The sequence below is a fragment of the Phacochoerus africanus genome, chromosome 14 (genome assembly GCF_016906955.1).
Source record: "Phacochoerus africanus isolate WHEZ1 chromosome 14, ROS_Pafr_v1, whole genome shotgun sequence".
NCBI classification, from domain to species: Eukaryota; Metazoa; Chordata; class Mammalia; order Artiodactyla; family Suidae; genus Phacochoerus; species Phacochoerus africanus.
The window spans coordinates 53,332,579-53,345,054 of NC_062557.1; the positions used below are offsets into that span (position 1 = coordinate 53,332,579).

The window sequence follows — 12,476 nt, forward strand, 5'->3', positions numbered from 1 at the left end:
GGAAGGGGGCTGACCCTGCCAAGAAAGATCAACCGCATGACTGAATAGAGGTTTGGGGCTTTGAGCCATGTGATATCAGCCTGACTTCCAGGAAGGGGACAGGGGTTGAAGACTGCGTCACAGGCCGTGAGCCACTCAAGAGCCATGCTGATGTAATGAAGCCCCAGTAAAAACCATGGATGCCAAATCTTTGCCAGTCTCCCTGGCTGGTGACACTTCATATATTGCCACACGTCCGTGTACGGAGAGGGTGATGGGGTCTGACTCCTCGCCCCAGCCCCCCAAGTACCTGGATGAGAGTGTGGGTGCCTGTGTGTCAGTGAGGAGAGTGAGTTTCCTTTGTTCTCATCCTTATCTGCCTGCAGCATGGCTTCTTTTTTTTTTTTTTTTTTTTTCCTCGCCCCCACGGCATATGGAGGTTCCCAGGCTAGGGGTCCAATTGGAGCTATAGCTGCCGGCCTACACCACAGCTCACGGCAACACTGGATCCTTAACCCACCGAGCGAGGCCAGGGATCGAACCCGCAACCTCATGGTTCCTAGTCGGATTGGTTAACCACAGAGGCATGACAGGAACTCCACCCAGCATGGTTTTTAGAGGGTGCATGGGAACGTACGTGACTCATCCAAGCCTGCTGTCCCTCTGTCCCTCGCCACCTGAATCCTGCAAGGTGCATGGCCTTCCTGGCCCTGTCAGTTTCATGTGAATTTCAGCAGTGGCTGAAATCAACAGCACCATGCAAAGCTCTTGCCAACCTCAGACACCAAAACAGAGTGACGACAGAGGGAAACTTTTGTTTTTTTTTAGCAAATGTATTCTTGCTCCATTATTTTTAAAAGATCGAACAGCAAAAAGTTAATCTCCTTTTACCACAAAAGTAAGGAAAATCATGCAATGAGATGATCCCTTGGGGCCTCGGCACAGACACACTTCTCCCCACCAGGGCTACCGGCAGCCCTGGCAGGACTCATGGGTTTTGCCCCCGGGGCAGGCTGGTCTGTCCATCCGCTTGGCTCCTTCCCAGATCAGCGCACCCTGACTGTCCCTCAGCCCCTCCAGTCTGAGGGTTCATCCCTCATGGCCTTCACAAGCCAGTCCCGTTCAGTCCCCTGCTCAGAGTCGCTCGTGTCACTGGCCTCCACGGCCAGCAGCTTGGAGTAGTTGATCTTCCGTTCTCGGGGCAGTCTGGGCCGGATGGACAGGAACAAGGCCAGCCAGAGCCACAGGACCACGCAGCAGGCCTGGTAGAGAACAGCCAGGCCGAAGCGCATCCCCACGAAGCCGCCGACAAAGCTGCCCAGGCTGGCCCCGCCCCCGTAAAAGTGGCCTCGGAACATGGCATGGAGCGGTCTCTCTGTGCCCGGAGTGGCCAGGTCCTCTATGGAGGCCCCGACTGCCCACCACAGAGCCCCGTGGCTGATGGCGCTGAAGATCTGAACGGGGAGAACAGACCACCAGCTCCAGAGGAATGAGTAGTACAGCAGCTGCCCCGCCAGGCAGCCCAGCCCCAACCCCACTGTGCCCACCTTGGACAGCTTCCTGAGCAGCGGAGTTTTGAACGGATGAAGCAGAATTTCCCCCAGCAAGCCCAGGGCCACCGAGAAGCCCATGACCAGCTCACTGCTCCCATGGTCTTTCATGTGCCAGAACAGGAAGTTCTGCACGGCACTGGTGGCGGCTCCTATCAGGAGGACAGTGAGGGCGAGGAGGATGAGGCGGGCGTCGCCACTGACGAGAGACAGGGCTTTGCCCGTTCTGTAGCTGGGCTCCCGCCGCCGGCAGAGGGGGACGGGAAAGGCAGTGCTCACCAGTAAAGCCACGGTGCTGACCAGTGCATAGCCGTAGAAATGCACCACACCCCTGGGGCCCTTTGTCACCAATAGGCAGTCCAGCTCTCCCACCAAGGCTGCGATGCCACATACGCCCGCCGACGTGCCCAGCAGCCTCCATAACCACAGGCTTCTGTAGCGGTCAGTGGCATCCACGAAGTCCAGGTATTCATAAAGGCTGTCGTCTGCCACCTGCTCCAGAGGGGCGCTCAGCAGCTCCCAGAACACCAGGGAGCCCAGGGAGAGGAGGAAAGTCCACCGCAACCCTTCCAAGGAGAGGTCAAGGGCCTGGGCGTTCCCCTTGGCTGCAGACTGGTTGGCTGGGCTTGCCAGCACTGTACCCCCAGCGTGCAAAGGGACAGCAGTACTGACCATGCTGAAAGCAGCTGCCCCAGGAGTACCTGCCACCCCTGAAGAGGGAGGATGGAGAACGCCCGATGTGGTCCTGGCCCCGTGGATGGAGCCCACAGAGTAGCCAGGCAGGTGACTGACAGATTCTCGGCCACTTTCCCCAGGTCTTCCTCTGAAACCATCGGCTCCTGCGACCCCAGTACTCCTCCGGGCTGGGCGCCTGGGCCCCCCCGCGGGGCGGTTCCAGGCTGGCTTCGGGGTCGAGGTGACGTTCACGGTTAGTGCGACCCCCGGTGGCAGGACCGTGACGGTCACGCTGTGGCTTCCATTACAGGGGCGGTCTCTGTCCAAGGGCGGCACCAGGACCATCAACAGGCTGGCTCCCACCGAGCCGAGCAGCGAGCCTATCAGAAGCACCCTCCGTTTCTGGTAGCTTTTGGCCAGGAAGGCACAGAATGGAGCCCAGAAGGTGGCGATCAGATGCTTGGTTCCCATTAGGATGCCCACCCAGGGCGCGGCCAAGCCCAGCTGCCGCAGGTAGAGGGTCAGGAACGGGGTCACGCAGGCATCCCGGACCCCACACACCAGGTGGAAGAGCCTGGCCACCCACAGCGCCCTGCTGATGTCCCATTGGGGGTTGGCGCTCATGGCTGCCCGGCTCCGTCAGACCCGGGTGGGCGGAGGGCGCGGCGGGGCGCGGGGCGGGCGCGGCGTCATGTCCCCGGGAGGGGGGCTCCGGGCGGGGACCGAGCCGCAGGGCGCCTCCAGCCTCCGGCGGCGCCGCGGTCACCGGGTCAACGGCCGCCCCCGCCCCCGCCCCCACGTCCGGCCACCGGCCCGGAAGTGGCCCCGCCCGGAGGACTCCGCACCTAGGGGGCGGGGCCCGCGCACCTGCGGGCCGCACCTGCCACGTCCCCGGGCCTCCTGGCCGCACCTGTCGGATGTGAGCGAGGGTCGCGGACTGTGGCCTGCAGGGGGCGCTCCAGGCCCCTGGGCCGGGCGTTGCCCACAAAGCTGGGTTAGATCCCTGACCTCAACTTGGGTGGGAGGGAGAGGGAATGGCGTTCATGGCGTTAGCCCCCGTTTTCACATTCCTCAGATCTTCACTCACATGCCCCGCTGGTCAAGAACCAAACCCCATTTCCCTCAGTATCCACCCTCACTGACAAATCCCGCCCATTCCCCAGATTCGTACCCCCAGCCCACCGCGCCCCCTGCCCGGCTAATTTTTCTCCCTAGGACCGCATTGCGGTCTAACACACTTCCGGTTTCTGTTTCGCGGTCTCTCTTGTTAACTGCCTGCCGCCACCAGGATCAAAGTGCTATTTTTGTCCCCAGGCTCTAGAACTGTTTGATGGGAACTGAGTTGCCTCTGGAAGAGGCATGACCTTAGGTGACACAATTTTCTTTAAGGCAGATGATCCCTAGGGAGGGACTGAGGACAGTCTTGAGGTGGCAGCTCCGCCAAGCAGTTCTCCCAGCCTCCCCCCTAACATTATGCATGTACTCGATTGTTTAGTGGACACCGAAGAGTGCTTAGTTGTCCATTTTGGGTACACACAGGCCAGAGCGGGTTAGCTAACACCCCAAAGCCACCCTCCAGAGGCAGGGAACACAAGCATGTTAACAATCTGAAAATCAGCAGAAGTGGATTCATTAAGGAGCCAAAGGGATACTGGCAAAATTGCACTGGTGACAACCCATCCAAGTCGCATGGGTTGTTACTAAAAACTCTGGAGGTGTTTTCACCCTTGGTGAACAGGGCATAGGAACCCAGAAGTTCCTGCTGTGGCTCAACAGGTTAAGAAGCCAACATAATGTCCACGAGGATGCAGGTTGGATCCCTGACCTCGCTCACTGGGTTAAGGATCCCTCGATGCCGCACGCTGCCGTGTAGGTCACAGATGTGGCTTGGATCCAGCGTTGCTATGGCTGTGATGTAGGCTGGCAGCTGCAGCTCCGCTTCCACCTCCAGCCTGGAAACTTCCATATGCTGCCAGTGCAGCCATTTAAAAAAAAGAAGAAGAATCTAGAGATCCCAGCAGTCTAAACCCTTTGGAATGGTAGCCTTTACTCCAAGACGGCCCAAGGTCCAGCCAACTGTGTTCAGTGACCTTTGCAGCCAGGTTGGTGTGGAGCTCCTCATCTGGCTGGGGCTGGGGCTGGGGCTGGGGCTGGGGCTGGGGGAGGAGAAGGGCTGCTTGCCAACCCATGTCTGAATGCGCAGCCAAACTTGATCTACAACATGCTTTTTTGTGTGAGCTGATGGAGAGGTTGTTGGGGGAGGAGGCCAGGAGCTTTCCCCTAACTCGATCAGCTGGTAAACGCTGAAAATGTTTATTTCAAGAACCTGGTCATCTGGAGATCCCGGCATGGCTTGGTGGTAACGAATCCGACGAGCATCCATGAGGATGTGGGTTCCATGCCTGGCCTCGATCAGTGGGCTAAGGATCGCGGGGTTGCCGTGAACTGCGGTGTAGGTTGCAGATGCAGCTCAGATCTGGCGTGGCTGTGGCTGTGGTGTAGGCCGGCATCCAGCTCCAATTCGACCCCTAGTCTGGGAACTTCCATATGCCTAGGGTGTGGCCCTAAAAAGGCCAAAAAAAAAAAAAAAGGAAAGGAAAAAAGAGAACTGATCATTTCCCAAATTGATAAGAATCAACTCATATCACCCCAGGGGCAGGAAAAAAAAAATCTAGCCATGTTCAGATAAACTCACTCAAATTTAGCGATACCAGTCATTTCCAGTTTAAAGGCATCTCAGTCCCACTGAGGGCTGTCCCCAGTCCCTCTCCTCCCTGGGCTCCGCAGGCGGCAGCGTCAGGGGAGGACCCCACATCCATCTACGTCTTGATCCTCATCGGTCCAGGACTGACGGTCACGGAGGGGCAGGGGCTTACCCTGTGGTGTCCATCCAGGTGCCATGGTCCCCACCCAGGTTCAGGATCTGTAGTCCCTGCTGCCACTCACAGCTGCATCTCTTCCCTTTCACAGTGAGACCCCTGTGCTTGTTGGCTTTCAACCACCTGGGGAAAACCTTACCTGCTGCCCATGCCCATGGAGGCAAGGGACTGTCTTTAAGGCCACCCGCGGGCCCATCTGCCTAGGCCCCCTAGGAGACCCCCTTCCGCTGTCCCCTGGCTCTGAGAATGTGATCAGAGACCAGCCCCGACTCCCGGGGCAATGAAGCCACAAGTGACAAGCCTAACTCTTCACCCTGCCACTTCGAACTTGGAAGGGACTCGCCCACCCCACCGTCACCATCCCCTGCGACTGCCCAGGGGACAGGGATGGGCTTATACCCGAATATAAGTGGCTGAACTCAAAAACCAAGAAATTTGGTATCTTTCCTTTTCCTTTTTTATTCTTCTTAGGGCCACCCCTGCGGCATATGGAGGTTCCCAGGCTAGGGGTCGAATTGGAGCTACAGCTGCTGGCAACACCAAATCCAAGCCACATCCACAACCTACACCATGGCTCACAGCAATGCCAGATCTTTAAACCACTGAGTGAGGCCAGGGACTGAACCTGCATCATCATGGATACTAGTCGGGTTCTTAACCTGCTGAGCCACAATGGGAACTCCCGCATTTTAATCTCTGGCTCTTCTGAAACTAGCCTGCATTCCCACCTCCGTTTGGGACAGAGCTGGTCAGGAGGCCCTCAAGTGACCAAGAGGGCTGGGCAGGTGGACAGAACACACCAGTAAATATTTCTCGAAGCTTTTACCTGGCCTAAGCAGTTTCATGCAGTTGGACTGAGGAATGCCTCTGCTCTCTACTAAAATGCAAGTATTGATGATATTAGATGAAGGCAGAAATGCTTTAGTGTGTATTTATTGAATCTGACATTTCCGTCTCAGCCAGAAGAGACGGCCGCCTGGGAGCGGGTAAGGTGGGCAGTGGCCTGAGGGAAGAGGGATGGCGGCCCCTGCCTGCTTCCTGTGTCACCCAGGCCGCCGGGCCCTGGCCAGGACAGCAGCTCTCACCTTGGCTTTAAGGGCCGGGCAGGGAGCCTGAGTGGGAGAAGACAGCGGGAGAGGCAGGAATGAGAAATCCACAAAGGATGGAGCTGGGTGCGAGGAGCCAGGCTTTGGTGCAGCTTGGCCAGGGCCTGCCCCGGACTTTGTTCGGGCCTTGCTCCATCACACCCCCGCGGCCCGCGGCCCGCTGCCCGGGCTCTAGGCACCTGCTGGCTTCTAGGACCGGCTGGAAGCCGCCCAGGGGGACCGGGCATTGGTCCGGCGGTTGGTGTGACTGTCTGGGGGCCAGCGGGGTAGTGTGCTCTTACTCGCGGGCCTGCCTCTCTCGGACTCAGCGGTTCTGTGCCCCCTTCAGGCTCACTGGACGATGCCAGAGAACGTGTTGATGGGCATTAGAAGGGGTTTGGCCTTGGCTTTGGTCCTTTCCACCTCCTGCCCGTGTGAACTCAGCCACGAGGCCTTGGGTTTCTGCGCCCTGGAACACGGCTCTGGGCAGGGAGCAACCTCGAATCTGCGGGTGGAGAGAAGCCAGCTCAGGAGACCCATCTGGGTGGGTGGGGGGGCGGGGGGGGGTCACATCTGCCTGGGAATTTTTTTATTTTTATTTTTATGGCTGAACCTGCAGCTTATGGACCTTCCCAGGCTAGGGGTCGAATTGGAGCTGCAGCTGCCGGCCTACACCACAGCCACAGCAATGCCCGGTCCAAGCCACATCTTCAACCTCTGTCACAGCTTGTGGCATCGCTGGATCCTTAAGCCATTGAGCGAGGCCGGGGACTGAACCCACAGCTTCATAGATGCTAGTTGGGTTCTTAACCCGCTGAGCCACAACGGGAACTCCTGCCTGGGCATTTTAAAGGTGGGCCCTTTAATGTCGTGTGTGGACGAGGGGCCCACAGAGGAAGAGGAGGGTGCTCAAGAAAGAGCCCTGAGCCTACGACAAACGCAGGGAGAGGATGAGCCTGGATGGGCCGCTTTGCACCTGTCTGACCCAAATATACCTCCCCAAGGGACACCTGTTAAGTATCGCCTTAACTGGGGCATGGCTGCCATAGAAAGGCAGCCTGTGTTGGGGTCAGCGCCAGCACGGGGCCGGGGGGAGGGGGCCGGATCAGGAGGGCTGCAGGCCGAGGAAATTCGGGAAACTTCAGGTTAACCATTTATTTGCTCTTCCTCATGGAAGTAAGTCATCACTTGGGTCTCCGCCCTGACAAGAAGGCACTGGGGGCTCCTGGCTGCCTTGGAGCTTTGCCCCGGGGGTGCTGAGCCCAGCCTCACCTGACCACATCCTTGAACGTTCGCTGACCGTCCTTGTCCAGCGTCAGTGTCAGCAGTTTCTGGTCCTGACTCTGGATCTGGATGCTGGCCGTCCGGAAGGTGTTTGTCACTGTCTGCAACAGAGACAGCTTGGGTGAGCATCACCTTGGTGACAGATGGCCCAGCCAACATCTTCTACCCTGGAATCTGCTGTTTCAGACCAGCACACGGAGCCCCCCGCCTCTCTTCCCACAAGTGACTCTGAGCAGTGACAACCCCACAAAAATTGCTTCTAGGCTGCCCTGGTCCTTGGCTCTCCCATCATTCCCACAGTTCTTTTTCCAACCTGTGGCCTTTTTTTTTTTTTTTTTGGTCTTTTGAGGGCCGCACTCGTGGCATATGGAGGTTCCCAGGCTAGGAGTCTAATCGGAGCTGTAGCCGCCAGCCTACACCACAGCCATGGCAACGCCAGATCCCCAACCCACTGGTCGAGGCCAAGGATCGAACCCGCAACCTCATGGTTCCTAGTCGGATTCGTTAACCACTGCGCCACGACGGGAACTCCAACCACCTGTGGTCTTTAATTTCTAACACAACCTGGAATTCCAGGTGCTCAAGGTACCTGAGCACCTCCTACAGGACAGTCAGGTTATGTGTGCGATTCAGGGGCACTTTGGGGTTTGTATAAGTCCTGACCTCAGTTCTCAGTGAGGCCTGCATACAAAATTATCTCCCTGGGGCAGAGATGGAGGATCTGGAAAGCGGCCCCCGACCCCCGTGGCTCAGACCAGGCCTGTATCAGTTTCTATCCTGGACTCGTCTGGGGCCAGTTACAGGCGGAAGGAATCCAGCCTCTGCGTGGGGAAGCCGGGGCGAGGTGCTCCTGCTTTCCACACCCAAAGCCCTGCGAGGCTTCTCCAGAAAGGATGGAAGGGAAACAGCCCCAAGGCAGCCCTCCAACCCGTGCCGAGGGGGCTGCTCCCGAGGGGCCCCTTCCCCGGAAAGAGGATGTGGCACGTCCTGGGTTCCAGGTGGGGCTCTGAGGGCCTTTCCAGGCACTGGGCCTTTCCACACACACGGCAGCTCTGGGTGACGCACCACCACAGAGCCCTCACATTTCTAGAGCCTCCGACTCCTCCTCATTCAAGTATTTTCAACCCTGGAGTCACCTTTCCACAACCTCAAATTAGGGATTCTGATTTAAGTGGTCTGGGCTGGAGTCCAGCCCAGGCCTGGGCACTCTTCATAAGCTCCCTGCTGCAGGCCAGGCTGATCCACTTTCTGCTGTCAGATGGCAGAGGCACAAACAGAGCCTAAACCTGGGGGTCACGCATGTCTGGGCATCGCTGCTGGACTTCCATGGGGTGGGGGCAGGTCAGCCAGGGTCTCTGGGCAGAGTGCAAGAATCTCCTGGGCAGAGGCTTCAAAGCACAGACCACCCGGGTTCTTCTCCTGGCTCTGCCACATATTAGCCGTGTGACCTTGGACATGATTCTTAAGCTCTCCGTGCTTTTGTTTCTCGCCTATTTAGAAAAATATATGGTAACCGTAGCAACTACCTTGTGGGTAGCAAGACAGAGTGGGAGTAAAAGGGAACTCGCTGGGGTGGTGAGTTCAGATTTTCAGAAAGCCCGCAGGCAGGCTGTTTAAAGAAGTCATTAAAAATAGACACCACTGCAAGGAACTGACTTTGAAAGAGGAAACACGGAGGGCAAGTAGGTCCACCCCGGAGCTTAACGCTCAAGTGCAGAGCTGTGGGAGGCAGATCTCCGCTCAGCCCAGAGCGCTCAGCCTCACAGAGCCCTCCCACAGGGCACAGGCCCCCCCTAGAAGAAGAAGCGACCCCTGGCTGGGGGTGAGATGCTGCAGGGGAGGGGTTTGGATAGAAGATCCGGGATCATCTGGCGAGTTTGGGCTGCGGCCTGAGTGCCAGGAGGAGGGCGGAGATGGGGCCTGAGCCCAGGAGCTGGTGTCACGTCGTTGACGGCACTGCCAACACTCCCATGGCTGGGTCCCCAGGGCTCTGGGGGAAGCACAGAGGTGGAGGCCCTGGCTCTCTGGGAGCAGGGGACAGGGCGTGGAGTGGAGGATGCGGAGGAACGGGTCTCCCGGGGGTGACACCTGAGTTTCGTGGAGAAAGAGAAACAGGGCTTATGAAGGGAAGATGGGGAAGAGAAAGGGAAGAACGGGGTTCAGGCCAAGCCAAGCCCATGAGCAAAGGCCAGAGGGAGGGCCACCAGAACACGGCCACGTGGGGGGCCGTCCCCACATCCTCTGCTCCAGCCGTGCTCTGAAGCGCCAAGATAACAGCATCTGAGGCCCATCTCCTGAGCTCTTTTACAGATGCTAAAACCACTACCAAATGGAAGAAATGAACTACCCGATCATCGTGTGTGTGTGTGTGTGTGTGTGTGTGTGTGTGTGTGTGTGTGTGTGTGTCTTTTTAGGGCCCCCACCTGCAGCATATGGAAGGTCTCAGGCTACGGGTCAAATCCGAGCTGCAGGTGCCAGCCTAGGCCACAGCCGCAGCAATGCAGATCTGAACTGCGATTGCGACCTACACCACAGCTCACGACAACACCGGATCCTTAACCCACTGAGGGAGACCAGGGATCGAACCAGCATCCTCATGGATGCTAGTCGGGTTCGTTACAGCTGAGCCACAACGGGAACCCCCACTTGATGATCTTACAGGCAGCCCCCAGACCAGCTGCAGCCTAAGGACTGATAAAATGAATCTCTGTGACGCTGCCCTGTTGTGCCACCATGAACCAATAAGAGAACAGTGCACCAGCTGACCCCATGCCCTGGGCCCCTCCTCCCTTACCTGACCTTTAAAAACACCTCCTCGAAACCCATCAGGGAGTTTCTGGGGTTCCGGGCACTTAGCTGCCTGGACTCCTTGCTTGGTGCCTGCAATAAATGCTGCCCTCTCCTGCACCACAATCTAGTGTTGGTAGCCTGGCGTTATGGGGACCCAAGTTTGGTTCGGTGACACGAACATCACAGTGCAAAGGGTGTGTGGGGGTGGAGTCGCAGATGGAGCTGAGCTGCAATGATACGCAAGTTTTCCAGCCCCTTTGCCCTGGAGCATGGGAAGCGGTCCAGGGCTTTTAAGCACAGAGTGCCAGGTCTGAGTTCTGCTTTAGAAAGAGCACTGGGATGGAGTTCCCACCGTGGCACAGTGGAAATGAATCTGACTAGCATCCATGAGGACCCGGGTTCGATGCCTAGCCTCGCTCAGTGGGTTCAGGATCCAGCATTGCCGTGAGCTGTGGTGTAGGTCACAGATTCAGCTCAGATCTGACATTGCTGTGGCTGTGGTGTAGGCTGGCGGCTACAGCTCTGATTCGACCCCTAGCCCGGGAACCTCCATATGCTGCAAGGTGTGGCCCTAAAAAGACAAAAAAAAAAGAAAGAAAGAAAAAAGAAAAGCAAGCAAGCACTGGCAGAGACTCGGAGGGTGGATCTAAGGATCACTGGAGTAACACCGAGGAGACCAGGCAGGCGCTGGTCCAGAAGAAGGGCCTGGATGAAGCTCTGGCCCAAGGGTGACCACGTCAACCTGGTTTGTCTGGAACTTTCCTGATTTTAACACTGAAAGTCCCATGTCCCAGGAAAGCCCTCCGTCCCAGGCAAATTGGGACAACTGGTCAACCTCACTGGACCAGAAGGAGGATGGAGAGGCAGGGAGAGCTGTGAGTGTGTCTGAGAGAGAAAACCAGCGGACACAGTGGAATGAAGAAGAAGAGGCATCTGAGATGACACCCAGGTTCCTGGGAACGGGGACTGGTTAATGACCGTCCCACTGAATGAGAGAGAGGACACAGGGGAGGGAGGGATGAAATAAAAACAGCTGCTAATACACACGCAGCCCTGACTTGGCCATGCACCCTTCGAGGAGCTTTACCCATCACCACTACTCAGTCCTCGCAACAGCCGGATAAGGTGGGTACCATTATTATCTTCGTTCTCCAGATAATGAGACCAAGACACAGAAAGCTGGAGGGACCTGGCTAACATCACATGTGCAGCTGGAAAATGACAGAGCCAAGATCTGAAGCCGGGTAGTCTGGCTCTAGACAATGCCTATCTTCTAGAAATCACTGGCTTTGGCTTTGAAAAACTTGACTTTCGGGTGTTCTGGGGCACCCACTTCAGGCTGACTTAGTTGGGAGTCAGACACTCACGGGTGAAGGGCAGAGCAGGAGATACAGAACTGGGCGCCCTTGACAACTGGGACTCAAACTGTGGACGTGGCTTTGACAGTCCAGGGAATGAGAAAAGAAGTCCAGAGAAAAGGGCCGAGGGATGCCAAGAACGGGGATGAGAAGGAGGGCATGAGCGGGCGGTGGGCCGGCTCTGCACGGACTCGGACGCCGCAGAGGCACTCGGCCGCCCGACCATCAGACAAAGCAAGAGGCTTGACCTAAGGGGAGCCTCTGGTAGGTGAGGTGGGGGATCGAAGCCCTCTGAGAACTCAGTCCAGTTGTGGTCATGGGCTCCAAGGCCCAGCTGAGAAGGGCTGTGAAGTCCAGAGAGGCCACGGGTTAGGCGGGTCCTATGTCTGAATCAATAAGGGACCCTCTGAGGATCGGTAAGGGCCAAAGCAGAGGACATCGGACGGGCGATGGGGCTGAAAGCACTGGTTGGATTTGGTCAAAGGCTAGACCGCTGCTGTTTGGGAGTCGGGCTGCTGTGTGCAGGGCACGCCAGCACACGGGTCCATTTTGAGAGCTCCCTGACGGCTTAGCGGTTAAGGAACCAGCACTGTCACTGCTGTGGCTCAGGTCACGGCTGTGATGCGGGTTCAATCCCTGGCCCAGGAACTTCCACATGCTGCAGGCGAGGCCAAAAAAAAAGAACAGGGGAGCATTTTGTAGTGTCTGAGTCTGTCCCAGGTCCGCAGAGGGCCCGGGGGAGGGGAGGACGGGGCCTTAACCCTTAGCGTGCCTCACTCAGGCCAGCTGGTGCTTGAATTTCAGAGACTGACTGGAAAGCAGAGTCTTTTCAACAGGAAGACCTGCTTCAACAGCCAAGGCTCAGAAAGGCTCAGA

The 12,476-nt window shown here is 57.4% G+C and overlaps 2 protein-coding genes across 5 annotated transcripts in view; both read right to left on the bottom strand.

Annotated features, from left to right (window-relative positions):
* Positions 1 to 564: 564 nt before the first annotated feature.
* On the bottom strand, positions 565 to 4,018 carry MFSD6L (major facilitator superfamily domain containing 6 like). Its single transcript, XM_047758442.1, has 2 exons — positions 1,527 to 4,018; positions 565 to 1,433 (listed from the first exon to the last, which is right to left on the bottom strand). The coding sequence occupies exons 1-2, from the start codon at positions 2,826 to 2,828 to the stop codon at positions 1,047 to 1,049; spliced, it is 1,689 nt and encodes a 562-aa protein (XP_047614398.1). The 5' UTR covers positions 2,829 to 4,018; the 3' UTR covers positions 565 to 1,046.
* Positions 4,019 to 5,998: 1,980 nt separating this feature from the next.
* The window catches only part of PIK3R6 (phosphoinositide-3-kinase regulatory subunit 6), a 58,686-nt gene continuing 52,208 nt past the window's right edge, over positions 5,999 to 12,476 (bottom strand). For all 4 annotated transcript variants that reach the window (XM_047757405.1, XM_047757404.1, XM_047757406.1 and 1 more), the window contains 2 exons: positions 7,441 to 7,553; positions 5,999 to 6,673 (listed from right to left, as the gene is read on the bottom strand). In XM_047757405.1, the coding sequence (XP_047613361.1) occupies positions 6,520 to 6,673; positions 7,441 to 7,553 (267 nt within the window). In that variant the 3' untranslated portion in view covers positions 5,999 to 6,519. The remainder of the gene's footprint in view (positions 6,674 to 7,440; positions 7,554 to 12,476) is intronic.